Source organism: Poecilia formosa, unplaced genomic scaffold, assembly GCF_000485575.1.
Source record: "Poecilia formosa unplaced genomic scaffold, Poecilia_formosa-5.1.2 Scaffold217, whole genome shotgun sequence".
Taxonomy (NCBI): Eukaryota; Metazoa; Chordata; class Actinopteri; order Cyprinodontiformes; family Poeciliidae; genus Poecilia; species Poecilia formosa.
In genome coordinates this window covers 568,240-583,474 of record NW_006800156.1, presented here as the reverse complement: position 1 = coordinate 583,474, position 15,235 = coordinate 568,240, and the positions used below count along the sequence as shown (strand labels likewise).

Here is a 15,235-nt window from a genome sequence, read left to right as displayed (position 1 = left end):
TTCTGTTCCTCCTTTGCTGCGTCTCGCTGTTGGACCAACTGGGTCAGGGTCAGAGCTAAGCCTGTTTCAAGCCTCTGAACTCCCTCTGTGTCTCCCTTGTTCTCCATTCGCCACAGACGCTGCTGTGAGCCTCGGCTGCCCTGCGTGGAGCCTCCTGCAGAGGCCGAGCTCAGAGCGGAGCCGCCGCCAGCCTGCAGCGGTTAAACCTGACTCTGGTCTGTGTCTGTGTTCAGGACTCCAGGGAGGCCGTGGTCTGGATGGCCGTCCACCACAAGCAGAAGAAAGCTCTGGAGGTCTTCTCCAGGGAGGTGGCTCCTGCAGGAACAGGCATGGGTAGGAGAACCGCTCCACGCACAGAGCAACTGCAGATAAACACCAAATGTTACCGAGTATTTTGGTCGAGTTTCTGGTGCAAATGTCTTAGCACATTTGAAATAAGACAGAACTTTTCATCAAGACATAGGAGCTTGTTTTAAGTCAATGATTCCTTAATACTGATGAAGAAAAAACTAGATTATTTCACTCATAACTTTGGGGAACATGTCTCTTTATAAGTTAAACAATCTGACAGTGGATCTAGTTTTTTATGTCAATATTAAGGAATTATTGACTTAAACTCCAATATCTCGCAGAAAAGCAACTTAGTTTTTTTCTTAAAGGGAGATGGAGCCATTTTACAGCACAGTCTAACTACGCCAACTTCAGTTGTTATAAAAACGCTATCTATGTCAAATATACCTTTGTAATTTAACGCCTTGAAATTGGGCCTCTGTCTCTTTAAAAACTCCTGCTCTTTCTGAAGCTCAGCCTTCATTACCACTTTAACAATGTTTTTATCACTGAGAAGTCGCTCCTGTGACGAGCTCAGCAGTTCCAGCAGGTGTTTGCTAATTGTAGGGCTGTAGTGATACAGTAATCTTACGATATGATACGATACACGATATTCTGTCCACGATATGATATATATTGCGATATTCATCAAACGATACAATTCAATACACTTTTGTGATTTTCTGAAAGATTTTAGAGGGACAGAGTGATTTTGGTGATATTTTGTGACTGTTATAGAGTTGGATTGAATTAATTTAACTGAAAACTGATTAAAACACCAACCTGGCTCTGGTTGGACATGGACACAGACTTAAAGTCGACAGCTGGACAAAAAGAATCAAAGAAGTGGTGAGAAAACATGTTTCTTTTAATTGAAACAGTACAAACTGTAGCTTACATGGATTTATAAAGTAAATAAAGTGCACCAAGCACCCTGCTCTGAATAGTTTGATACCTTTTTAACCTTGACACTTAACATCTGAAGGAATCACTCTAAGCCTGATGACCTAATCACTCTCCCGGCGAAGCAAGTAGTGAGTGAGTTGGATGTTACGATACTTGCGGATGAATATCGATTTTTTTCTAGGAAAGAAAATATCGATATATATCGTGATATCGATATTATCCTACAGCCCTAGCTAATTGCTGCTGCTAGTCTGAAGGAGCTGAGTGTGTGAGCAACAGAGGAGGAGCTGCTCTGTGATACTGAAGCTCTGAGGAGGAGCTTCGTCCTGAGGGCGGGGCTAGGTCCACCCAGGTGTTTTTACAGTTGAATGGTTGCCATGGAGATTAGAGGATTTCTCAAACATGCGTGAAATAATCAAAGCAACACTCCAGGTATATTTATGATGAGGGAATAACATTACAACATGATGCAAACCTGAAAAAAGTCGATTTTACCTGGTACTGCCCCTTTAATTCATGTGTCCTAAGATATTTGCACCAGAAACTGGACCATAGAGATGTTAAAGTTTATCATTTCTGCAGCGTGAAACCCTGATTTAACTGATTATGTGAGGAACAGACTCATCTTAACTCTAGTGAATTTAAGCATAACCTATAGTTTGTGTTTCTGGCCAATGAAGTGGCGTAGAACTGATCACATGTCTCTGTCGGTCCGTCCCGTTGTCATGACGATCCTCCGGCGATGTGGTGGCTCTGAGGATCCTTTATCTGATAAATTCTGTAATTAATCCAGTGAAATCTGATAAAAATCCCGTAAAGTTCAGATGCGAGTCGATGTTTGCGTCTTTTCTGTGACATTTTCCCCTGATGTTTCCTCAGCAGTGAAGGACAGGCTTCCCCAGTCCAACTGTTCCTCTGGAGGAAAGTTCAGGTGATGGGTTGTGTTTTAATTTGTCTCCTTAAACTCAGATTCATCAAATTGGGACGTCCAGTTTGATGTGTTTTATATTTTGGCTGCCGTCATTATGAAAAGTCCTAAATAAAGTTAAAAGCCAGCATCAGAAACCGTCATGTTGGCTTCAGGAAGACGAGTTAGATGAAATGTTGCCGCTCTGTTCACGTCCCTCTGTATTTATTGACACTCTTAAATTAATCTTTTATTGCAGCAGTATCATATCACACTGAGAAAAATTCTAACTTAAATTGGAGCAGAGGAGCGATGTGAGACTTCAAAATGGGAAAGACAGGCTGACCTGCAGTACCAGGTGTTACCAGCAGAGGCGCCACTAACCGTAACGTCTGTCATGTAAAAATAACAAATCCTTCTGAAGTGTGACCTACACAATGTTCCCCATCAGACTGTACAGCTGATTATGTAATTGTGTTTATGAAGCAGAGTGCTGCATTTATTTATAAAGCAGATGAAGTGACCAATAGGAAGGCTCCTCAGCCTTCTTATCATTAATCTGCAGCAGAGTGAAAACATCACAATGTGAACCAAAGTTCATTCAGACGTTTCTGGATGTTTCTGTGCAGTCGGTGAAGTCACGCTGCCGTTAATTAACCGTCGTTGGTGTTTGGAGGCCAGTAACCAGACGGAGGTTTACTGAACTGGGTCTTCCTCGGCTGGCTGCAGATAGCAGAGGTTACGACCTCCTGAGCCGCGTTCGGGTCGGACCTTTTCAACTCGGAGTGAACCCTGCCTGACTCCGGCCGGTTCCGACTCTCATCTGATGGCCTGAAATCTTGTTTCTCTGTTTCTCTATAAAACCCTGCAGCTCCTGGACTCACCGGCATCGTGGGCGGACGACCCAGAGTGTGAGTTACTCCCTGTTTCACGGTAAACCTGAGAGAGTCGACGTGTTTAAGGCTGTTTATACTCGCAGGTCTCCAGTCCTGAAACCGTTTTTCTTCCTACATCCCAAATCCCAGATAAAGGTCAGTTTGTCTCTGACAGCCTGATCTTGTCAGGCGTTCCTGAGTTTATGGGAAAACCAACACAACATGTCTCAGGTTAACTCTCCAGGTGTAATGTACTGTCACCTGAAGCTCCAACATTCAACAGGTCAACATCCACCTTGCTGGAGAACTGGTAGAGTCACTTACCGAACCGGACTCACCTGAGCAGGTGCAGGATGAAGCTCCTCCCACCTCTCATCAGGACGCGCCGGACACAGGTAACCCAGTAACTCCTGATTGGATCTGATGTTTATTTGGTCGAATCACCAGCCTGTCCAAGTTCATAGTGACCAGAACCTCTGGTTCTGATTGGTTGATCAGTTTATAGGAAGTTACTGAGGCAACAAGAACTCCTGTTAGTTTATTTTATCACCAATATCCTGGTCATTTTTTCTTGTGGGTTTCTGGGAAAGAGTCTTTTTGTTCCTCTTTCAAGCCTTTAAAAAGAGGCCGCCATTTTTAATGACGTCCAGAAAGAGGCCGCCATTTTTAATGACGTCCAGAGATAAAAAGGCATTAAGATCCAATGCAGCTGCTGATGTTTCCACACTGCATAGAGATGATGCTGTGATGTAAAGTCATCCAGGATGTCTGAGTAAGAACATCAGGTCTTTGTAATGTTGAGGTCATGACCTTTGGTCATTACCATCAAAGGGTAAGGGGGTAAGGTCCAGATAAGATCTAGATAAGGTTCTTGCCAGGTTTTTTAATTTCTCATTTAGTCCTTGGTAAGACCTTGATAAGATTGTGGTAAAGTCTGTGATGTTTTTGTAAAGTCTGTGATGTTTTTGTAAAGTCTCTGTAAGATCTTAGTCATGACTTTGTCCTGGTTTTTTGGACACATTAACAAGACAAAGCAATAGACCTTGTTTTAATTTTATTATTATTATTATTATTATTATTATTATTGTTGTTGTTGTTGTTGTTGTTGTTGTTATTATTATTATTATCATGAATTGCTTGGTAAAGTCTTTCATGTTTACCCAGATTGTTTTACATGGATGATGAAGATAAACTACAGTATTTGTTTCAGTATCAGATGTTAGTGATTATTGTGTGAAACTATTGAGTTATTAGTTTAACTTCACCGTCAGGATTAGCGTCAGTATTGAAGTATTTGTTGAATAGGCAGTTGATTTATTTTAGTTCCATCTAACTTTAAAATCCTGAAGACATGTTGAAATAATTTTAAGTATTTAAGCAGGATGTCAGACTGGAGCTGTTCAGCCCTTCAGAGACATTCAGGATCCTCTTTGTGTGTTTTTACCTCTGGGAACAGAACAAGTGTTGCTGGTTCTGACCCAGTCGCTCTTTTCAGTCGCGGTTTTGTTCTGCAGATTCCCAGCAGAACTTCAGACTGTTAAGAAGCTGCTCTTCTTTACAAAACCAAGCAGTTAAAGCTCTGCAGCACCGACCACCTCTGCATGCAGACTGCAGTCTTATTGGTGTTTACATTTTCATGCATGCATTCGTTTTCAGATATGCATGACGTGGAAGTGAACAGGAGCTACGGAGCTACTTCCATAAAACATGAAGTATCTCCAGTTAAAGTGATTTTAAAGGACAAACGTGCTACTGGAAAGGTTACAGGTTTCCTAATTGATTACAGATGTCTTTGTGCTCTCATTGTTTTTCACCCATTTCATAGATTCTTGACATTCTTAGCAACTTTTTACGAGCTTTCATGGTTTGTTGAGAGCCTTCAACTTGAGCTGAATGGGTTGCATTAGGACAGAGCGGACCACTGGCAGGGAACAAACAGCTAACAGGCTGGATGTGTGTTTGCCTCCGTTTTACCACAAGTTTCTGGGCCAAACACGCAGGTCTTTCTGGTTCCTTTCAGACCTGCCCAGTGGACCACACACCTACCGGCTGGAGGACCTGGCATTCACACGCAGCGGGGACAAAGGAGACTCGGCAAACATCGGTGAGAACTTGTAAACCTCAGCGCTGCATTTAAATGGAGCCAAAGACCCAGAAGCAGAAAGCTGAGAACTCCTCAGCTTTTAGCGTTCAGCGAGCCACATGGAGGGCAGGGGAGGCCACAACTCATGAAATGTTAGTTAAATGTTATCTTTTATATGCATTCATGTTCTGATCTTTATTACTATAACATGATAAAATAAATACAGCAGTTTAATCCAGGCTGTCCCACCCTGCACCAGTATGCCAGCGTTTATATGCACGTGACGTCACGCTCTTCAAAACTCCGCCCACTCCGCCATGACGGACAACAAAACAACCAGTTCAGCCTCATATCACTTTGTTGATTTCACCTAAAAATGGTCACAAACAGACACAACACTTTTTACAAGGTAACAAGATTAACGTTCATATAACCGCTATAAAGAAGCAGGATTACATAATGTTACATTATGGAGGAGTCTAACCGTTGGTAACCATGGAGACGATGCTGCACAGTCACGTAGCCTAGCATCCCGTCTTTTGTTTTTAATGCTGCTCCACTGTAAGAAGAAACGCTGTTGATGACATATTAATGTAAATCATGTGACACGTCAGGAGGTTCTGGTCGGGTTCTGAGCTAGCTGGTTCAAGCTGTAGTAAATCCGTCTGTGAGCCCCAACCAGGTAGTTACATTCACAGATAAATTATGATTAATAAACTGGCAAAACAACTTAGGAAAACAGTTTCAGCCTCTGATCAACACTCCTCCCCTCCCTCACCTCCATCGTGGCGCCCCGAGTGATTCAGTAAAGGGTTAATATCAGTTTGCTCCAGTTTATGCTGGTTAAACCCATCTGTACCAGTCTGTACCAGTTTACAACCAAACAAACTGAATCATACTAATCTATACCAGTTTAGACTGGCTGGATAGTCTATTCCTGTTGTTTTGTCGTCTGCACCACTTTATTGGCCCAAAGCACAAACATCTCCATCTGGTCGGGTGGTTGAGATAAAGTGTAGAAGTGAGGATGCTGTTAACCTTAGTTCAGCATAAAACCTGAGAAGATGAGTCTGAAATGAATCCTCGTGTGTCTCTGTAGGAGTGATCGCTCGCCATCCTCTCTACTTCCCTTACCTGAAGAAACACCTGACTTCTTCTGTGGTGGAGGACTACTTCTCTCACCTGATCGAGCCTGGAGTGCAGAACGCCGTCACACGGTGAGTGCAGAGGGTCGGATCAGGACCAGGCTGAGTCGTTAATGCAGAGAACTCAGCATAGACCATAAAACACACTTCAGCTCTCCAGGTTCTTTGTTCCTGAGTGAAGTCAGGGCTGAATATTTAAACAAACCGGTTCCCGGCCCAGAAAAATGTTTCAACACAAACACAGGTGGGGTCGGGTTGGTAGATCTACTTTATATCTGTGACAAAATGAAAAACGATTTAATCCCACTAATGACACACCGGGCCGTCCTGGAGACAGAACCAGGAACCAGGAATCAAAACAACAGGAAAACTTCTGCTGAAACCAACAAGCAGCAGAAACACCAAAGTGATCCTCCTTCCACTGGCAGATTATTTCACCTGTAATCCTCCCATGTTATAAAAGTCGTACTTTTTCATCAGTATTAAGCTGTTATTGACTTAAAACAAGCTGGCATATTGTGCTGAAATGATGCTTGTAAGTTTTGCCTTGTTTGAAGTGAACTAAGACATTTGCAATAGAAACTTGACCACAAATATTTGGTAAGGTTTTGTATTTTTCAGGGTTCTCAGTGTTCTGTTTTTAAATCAGATTAATAATCAGCATCAGAGATCTGTTTAATTTTACTCCAGATGTTTTTGGTGACTCTTCATCATTCCGATGTCGATCGATGCTTTTGATCAGCAGCTCTTTGTTTCTGTCTCTGTGTCTTAGTTGGACAAACAACATGTTGTTCTTTTAAAGTTACATTCACAAAAATGAGAACCAGATTATAACTTTCTGGTGTTTGAACTTCCAGAGTTAATGAGTGTTTAATCTGGAGCGCAGCCTCAGAACACGGTGTGGTTCTGATTAGCCCAATAAAGCCTTTCAGGCTGTAAATCCGACTGACCAACGCCTCCTTTCACACCTCTGGCCGCCCCCCCGCCGCCACAGACGCTTCGTTAGCGCGCCTGCTGCTCGTTAGCGCTGCAGGCGGCCTCACCTTTAAACGCTTACAGACACACACCGCTCTGTTTCTGGAGGTCGCAGTTCGCCGCCGTGCACAGACACACGTGTTGCACTGTAGTCGTGATTCAGCCGTTCATTCATCACACATGAACTTCTGGTAAGTCCCACAGCAGGTCCAAGAAAAACACGCCCAGGCATGAGCGCATGAGCCGGGCTCTGGTTCTCACTGGTGGGGGTTTGTGGTTCCAGATACACTCTGCCGGGGATCCACGGCCTCAACTTTGTCCTGACGAGTTCCCTGGGAGGGGGAGGGGTGGCCTCGCTCCGCAGCGACCCCCAGGTGACACACACACACACACACACACACTCTGTCAGAGCTTCCTCTGCTCACTTCACAAAGTGACCCCGGTATCAAACCTTTACCTGAAGTTTTCCCTCCAAACCTGCAGACAGACAGCAGCTTTCTGCTTGTTCAGCTGTTTTCGGACCCGTTTCCGTTTCCTGTCCTTGTTTTCACCACCTCTCCTCTCACATCAAAGGTTAAACGTGTCCAGACACCTGAAGATCCACTCAGCAGTGAGGAATGTCAGGGAGCTGCAGCTAAAGCAACAAGTAGAAAACCTGTTACAGAAAAAGCCAGGGTCATTTACACTCTGGCTTTTCTACTGAACCTTTAAAATCTTATTAGTGACTAAAACCTTAAAGGGTTGAACAGGTTAGGACAGGTCTGTGGTCTACACAAAACGTCTTCATTACATTTTTGCACATCATTCTTGGAGGATGAGATTTTAGTCAACTCTGTTTAGAATGAGCTGTTTTTAGGGCCTCTGTCACTTTAAATCCAAATAAGTTGCTGCTGGCCACGCCCCTCTAACTCAACGTTTAGTCACATGCAAAAATGGAGACAAACAGATGTGCAATTATACAACCGTACATCTTCGAAAAGCAGAAGTAGAGCCTCCTGCACAACCAATAAGAATGCAGCAAGTGGTTTCCAGATGCTAAGTCAACAACAAAACACTTGTCTTTTCCAGCAGCCATTATAACCAGCTGACCAAACATGCTGAAGCTCAACTTGGGTTGCTAGGTAACGGGCTGGGCTTCTGGGGTTGCTAGGTAACAGGGCAGTGCCTTCTGATTTGTGACGTTTTTGAAACGGTCCATTTTTCAGACACCAAAAGGTTTTTTGTCAGAAACTGGTTGGGTGATTATTTTAAACGCTTGCTTTGTTTTTAGAAGCATTAAAAACCCAAATGGTACAAAAATCCAGCAAAATGTTTAATTTAATCTCAAATTTCAACGTCCTGAAACTTGGTTCTCTCTAACGGAGCAAGAAAAGTTATTTTATCAATTAATAACTTCAACATAAATGCAGGAACAAGACTGAGGTTTTACTATGTTCCATTAAATTTAATGTCAAACTTTTAATTGTTGGTTTTCAGTTGATGGAAAATGACTCTGAAACACAGAATAATAAAAGTTGAGTTTTATCACCTTTAAAAGCTTTGAAGTCTTGTCTGTTTGGTGTTTCTTTACCTTCAGTTATTCCAACAAAATCAAATTCAGAAACACTTTATTGATCCCAAAGGCAAATTATTGACTTTACCTCCCTTAACTGGCATGTTGAGACACAATCTCCATTTACATTTTATGAGCTACATTTATTGTTTTACAGCGAAATGTTCAACCCAAAGTGAAACTTTGACTGAAACACTCATTTAGTTTTATTTAAGCAGCTTCAGTTTTAGGTCTCAGACATCAAAATGTTTCTGCAGGACTCGGCGTTCCCAGTCAGATCGCCCTGGTGGAGTTTAGACCCAGCGACTGCTGGTTCTGCTCTTTATCACATTACTTCCTGTTTTAGCAGAAGAAAGTTGATTTGTCGAGGATTTTGAGACAGTAGCTGCATTGAAACGTGAAATGTTCTGCATTTGGTGGCTGTTTCTGTTTCAGTCTCGTATGGAAGGAAAAACGTGGTAACAGTTTATTAGCAGGTTTATGTCCAATTCAGCTCAGATGCTGACAAACACTCAGCGTTCCTGAATGTTGTTTCACTTTGCTGAATGCCACAGTAATAAGAAAAGGATGTTGTTTTCCTTTTGTTTGTGCCTTCAATGTCAGAAGTTGACATGGACTTTGATGAATCAGCCTTTAAACAATTAGTGGAGCCCAGATGAGGATGTTGTGGCTCAGCAGCTCCATTTGAGTTAAATAAGGCCAAACCTGCGGAGGTTTTGTAAGGCATTATGGGAAAATCAGCCAAGATATCAGAAAAGAGAGTTCTGACACCCATAAGTCTGATTCCTCCGTGTTATTACCAGTTCATGTGTTCATATAAGCAGCTTGAGAAGGAACTGTTCTGGTTCTGTGTCAGAGATGAACAGAAACAGAACAAAAGACCCTGAGAGACGCTGCTGAAGGGCCGTTCAGGGAGGAAGAAGCCACGATTCCCAAAGCAACATTAAAACAATCAATCATGTTTGTTTGTGTTGCTTCAGCAACAAGGCAGTTCAAAGTGGTTCAGATCATAAAAACAGGAAAATAAAGTCATAAAACTGAGAAACAGAAACAAACATTTCATTTTGTCAAGTCATCAAAATCGTCAAAACACGTCGGATGTGTTGGTCAGTGTTTCGTTCATTACGGATCAAAAGCAACACTAGCAGGCAGGGTTTTAGTCTAGACTGAAAGGAACTCTGTGTTTCGGCTGCTGTACAGTTTTCTGGAGGTTGGTCCAGATTTGTGGTGCATAGAAGCTGAAAATCCTGATTACAGTTTGGAAATGAACTCAGCAACAAAGATTTCAGTTTTTGGAGACGTCCTGCAGTTCGACGAATCTAAAACTGACGTTTCCGTAAAAATTGGGCGCGTAACAAGATGAGGTCATACCAAATCTATCAATGTTTAAACATCATGTCTCTAAAGCTTTGGTAAACCTTTATGACAGTGGAGTTACTGGAGCACTATGGGTAAAATATGAGACAGTGTTATAAAGAATCTGGAGTCTGAAGAGGAACGTGTGACTCTGCAGTCTAGATGATTTCTCTGTAACTTTAACTGGTGCAGATTAAATCTGAAGCTGATTTTTATTGGGATGTAATAAAAAGAATGGAAACGTGCCGATACACACAGATCAGACAGCCAAACACACACACTGCGAAGTGTTGGTTGGGTTCCCACGCTGAGAGCTTGTTGTTTGGTCTTCCCAGGGAAAAGCCTACGGACAGATGCTGCTGGACCTGAGGCTGAAGGGACTGCCAGACCTGAAGTCCCTGGTGGACTGAACGGACTGAACGTCCCACTGAGAGACACCAAGGTGGACACAAACATTTTACCTCAACAGGAACACAAATGATCATTTAACCTTCAGATCGACTGAAATACAAAAACTATTGTTTATAGCATGAAATTTGGCACAGACTCACCAGACTTTGGTCCACAGAGGAAACCAGAGACAAACTCTGCTGACGTATGGAGTCAGGTTGGCTTTGGATGACCGTTGTTCATTTTGGACGGCTCAGTTTCATGGCAAATTATTCCTGTATTTGAACCACAGGTAAAGTCAGGCTCTGAAACTTTAGGGCCAAATTCACAAAGTTCAAAGTATGTGAGTTTCTTTTGGCCTTATTGAAATTAGGGAGTAAACGAAAGCTTTAAAATAAATTAACTTCACTGTCAAAAGAACTGAAGCGTCTAAAATCAAACCCAGCATTAATTTAGATTATTTTATTACCACTGAGCTGCAGTTATTTCCCACCGGAGCAAACATTAAATCTGATCAAAGGCAGCCATTGTTTCTGGTGGAAAAAATCAAACTGTCATCAGCGTAAGTGATAATTCACTCAGAATCAGCATGGAGGATTGAAATGCTGTGGGAATTCACAGGATACACAAGATCCTGATTATTACAAACATATTGATCCAGAAGATGCTGATAAATCAGGTAAACTTCTGCAAACTGAAGGTGGTGGAGATAATAGCATGTTCAGCTAATCCTGATGTACATGTCAAGTCCAGATCTCCACATTTATCAAATCATTTTTTTAAATAATAAGCTTTGTTCTGTCAGAGCAGCTGATAAAGATGATATGTGGAATATTTCAGACCTCAGCTGGTCATTGTGTGTCGGCCTTAACGCCTCATCCATCTGTGCAACACGATTCAGTAACTTTATCTACTGTTTCTGCTTTTACTCATAGCTGCCAACCTCTTATGTTTACATTAGTTATCATCATACAACTTTAATATTTTAAATGCAAAATGCAGAAACTGTAAAAAGCAACAAGTTATTGGACAGTAAGTGATGCTGTGAAGGAAGCATCAGTCTCTGTCGGATGTTTCTAAGCTGGAGACTGATTGTTGCTAAAGAACAAAGAAAAACAGAAACGGTTTAACTTTTCTGCACCCTCAGTCTTGGGTTTAGCTGCCTTCTTAGCCATGCTTTGCCTCGGGGGAGCTGACCTTTGACCTGAGCACTGGAGAGTTTTGGTTTGGGTTTCCTCGTAAGATGCTCCAGGCAGATATCAGAGGTGGCGCTCTCATCCGACAGGAACGTCGGCGTCTGGTTCACCTCGACCCGACCCGGCTCTGATGTTCAGGAGGAATGCGAGGCTCTCTCTCTCCACCGCCAGACTCGGCCGCGCTCCGTCTCTGTTGTCATAATTGCAACCAGACTGAAGCTGGGAGTCGGAGTCTCTCTGCAGTTTAAACTGAATCATCTCCCAAAACGTCTTTCTCCAAAGTTTCCTCCGTTTCCAGGGAACCTCTTCAGCTACCGTCCTGTTTACCTCTCACCAAAACACTCCAAGAACCAGAAAATGTGAAACATACACACACTTTGTTTCTTTTTTTAGAAAGTTAGGTGACTAACAGAAAAGAAGCCACACTGAGCAGCCTCCCTGAAACAATAAATAAACACGGCTCAGTAAACAGACTATCAAAGGCCTCGTCTGACAGTGGAACATAATAAATATCGACCCATCAAACTCTACAGACAGGATTCAGAGGCGGCTGTAAATCAGGACTCGGGAAAGTTCAGATCTTTGTTTCAGAGCAACAAGACATGCAGAGCTGGGTGTCACAGTAAAATCTTTAAGTGCTTGTTCTCATAAAACCACAGCCGTCACCACTCTGCATTCGAAAGCGCCTCATGACTAAAACTGGTCTGGATTCACATCTGTCCCACGTTTTCCTTCCCAGGAACAACAAGGCGTTCCACGGATCTGCTGATTGGTTATTTGCTCTCCTCGTTTTGTCATAATAAACTTTCCCCAGAGCCGGGATCTGGGTCAGGTCTCCAGTAATCCCAAACATCTCCGCCGTCAGTCGTCAGCGACACACTTTGACCCTGCCCACGTGTGTGTGTGTGTGTGTGTGTGTGTGTGTGTGTGTGTGTGTGCATGTGTGTGTGTGTGTGTGTCATCCCGTTCTCTCTCAGATCTGAAACACCTCAAGGGAATTTCTTCAGAACCGGCCCGAGCTTTTAACTGGAACAATAAATCTCTGTAACTCAGTCGTCTCAAAACGAAACCAGAAAATTATGTAAATTTAAACTTGACAGGTGAAGACAATAAACAAAAGCAGTGAATTCAAGCAAATATTGAAAAAGATCTTTTGCAATGTGGCGTAATTGTATCTCTGTTCTTGAAATGATCCCATATGTCACTGTAAAAATTGAGATCCTTTTTGTAATTTTATGGTTTTGAATAACATTTACGTCAGTGTTTCTGACAGAAAAAAAAACAAGGTCCAAGAATGGAGCCCTGTGGAACGCCATAAATATTTACCAAAATTAAGAGCTGCAGACAAACACAGAACAAGAGTCATACTGAAATAATCCACCTTTTATAAACTTATAAACACACATTTTCTTTAGTTATTTATATTTCCTACATCTTATGAATTAGGGTTTCATTTCTGAATTTATTAAAAAGAGCAAAACTTTGAATATACAGAAGAATTTTCAATCCAAGTCAGAAATGCGTTTTGTTTCTCAAAGGGAAATTAAATCCTGTCTTAAGTATCTTCAGAGTCATTTTGATGGTGATGCTGTGGGAGACACTCCAGTAGCAGTCAGTGTTGAAGCGGCTCTGTAGAAGCCTCTGACTGAAGACTTTTGCCGAACAACAGTCAGATAATCATTAAGCTAACAGCTCCAAATCCAGGCAGCGCTGCTAATCAATCCACCTCATTTGGAGAAAAAAAACGCTACCTCGTTGCCGTGGTTACGCATTCAGAAGTAAACAGAACAAAAATCCTCCTTGATAATCGCCCAAACATTCAGCAACTCAACCAAAACGACGACGAGCAGAAGACCAGAAACGGGAGAAGTCAGATCTCCAACATGTTGCCACCAGGAGCAACGGCGTTTACATCCAGAGCAACGATTTTATTGATTACAGATTGGAAAGTCTCCCTAAAAACAGTTCAGGTTTGGGTTTTGTCTGTGCCAAACTTCATGACGATCCAGGCAGTTACCGACACATCCCTGCTTTTCACAGGTGCTAATCACTGACTCTTATAAAGAAGTGCTGTTAAAAAGATTTAAAAATAATTTACGGTACTGTTGACAGAGGCTGGTTGTGTAACTGATCGTTATATCTTACAGTATTTAGAACGAATATAATTTCCAGGTTTCAGGACCGTTGGAGACCTGATTCCTGTGGAACACCAGAGACATTTTATTATTTTAATGAGATTTAATGAAACTGGACGAAACGTTTCCTTTTTTCCACATGAACTCAAACGACTGCCAGATTTCACATCAGCCGCAGCACTTTACTCAGCATGAGGCCTTCAGAGGAACCGATTTCTGTCAGTAAAACTGTCTAACCTGACAAACGAGTGATTTTATAATTAGTTTAACCTCATAATTTAACATCATGTGATGATTAAATGTGAAATCTAAGCAGCATTTAAAGAAAATCGGATTCACACTACTGCCTTTTTTATTTAATCAATGTAGAAATTAATTTTGTTCACAGCTTTTGATTGTTTAAATGCCTTTAATGCATGATGTATGAAAGTGATTTTGTAGATGAACTGATTAAATTAAAGATGTTATTTCCAAAACTAAAGTTTCTTCTTCCTTGTCTTGAACCTTTTTTATTAAATCTGAATCATGTTTTGAACATAAAGCTGCTTCCTGCAGATTGTTCAGGTTATCCAGCTGATCGTCTTTAGCTGGTTTCTGCAGACAAACGTAACAATAATCCATTCATTCCGACTTTGAACAGGATTCCTGCCAACTTGCTCCGCTTATCGCCAGAAGTATTCGATGCTAGAAGCTTCCTTTAGTGGCGGCTGATTAATGGCCGTCAGAAAAGGCTAACTGGGGATTTAGCTCCCAGATTCCTGGACAGAAATGTGTGGGATGTGCTAAAGGGACGGTTTGCTCCACTGTGAACTCGGCCATTGTTTTATCGGCTAGTTTTACAGCAGCATGTCTGATTTGGTTTGCAAACAAAAGAGCCAGACACTCAGATTAATCAAACTTTTCTGTCACGCCGTCATGGCTGAGAAAAGGAGATAAATTACGTCTGGTCGCTCGTTTATCTTCCCTCTTTGTCCTCATTTCAGCCCCTTTGTGTCCAAACCTAAAACAGCCTCCAGGTTTTATTTGTCACTTTGCTCACCAAAGTTTGACGCCATGAAAAGGATTGAAGAACAATTAAAGCTGTCTGAACAAATGAAGGTAAAACTCATTTATTGTCCTCTAGTTTCTAATGATTTACTCCTTATTGTTTCTACATGTCAGAGTTTAATTAGCCTTTAGAAGCTCTTTGTGAAAACTTTTAGGAATTCACAATGGAAACATCACTGCCACATTTAATTTAGTCTTTATTTTTAATGTTTTACAACATTTTTACATAAGAATTGTATAAAATATCAAATCCAGGTTTAGCTGTGAAGACATTTAAACGTAAATCGTCCATAAATTCAGATTATTGGACCCCAAACTGTTTGTGGTTGAGTATTTTT

At 41.8% G+C, this 15,235-nt stretch overlaps 1 protein-coding gene across 1 annotated transcript; it reads left to right on the top strand.

Annotated features, from left to right (window-relative positions):
- Positions 1 to 7: 7 nt before the first annotated feature.
- On the top strand, positions 8 to 14,331 carry LOC107838174 (uncharacterized). The gene is made up of 8 exons (XM_016679694.1): positions 8 to 333; positions 3,015 to 3,054; positions 3,123 to 3,174; positions 3,302 to 3,413; positions 5,039 to 5,122; positions 6,201 to 6,318; positions 7,505 to 7,595; positions 10,465 to 14,331. Exons 1-8 carry the CDS (start codon positions 258 to 260, stop codon positions 10,537 to 10,539), a joined length of 648 nt encoding a protein of 215 aa, XP_016535180.1. The 5' UTR covers positions 8 to 257; the 3' UTR covers positions 10,540 to 14,331.
- Positions 14,332 to 15,235: the final 904 nt, after the last annotated feature.

Bases quoted from the DNA above. Each gene is read 5' to 3' on its own strand.
- LOC107838174 (XM_016679694.1), top strand. From the start codon at position 258: ATGGCCGTCCACCACAAGCAGAAGAAAGCTCTGGAGGTCTTCTCCAGG. The intron at 3,055-3,122 runs GTGAGTTACTCC...TTATACTCGCAG, and splicing joins GTGGGCGGACGACCCAGAGT to GTCTCCAGTCCTGAAACCGT. The intron at 3,175-3,301 runs GTCAGTTTGTCT...AACATTCAACAG, and splicing joins ATCCCAAATCCCAGATAAAG to GTCAACATCCACCTTGCTGG.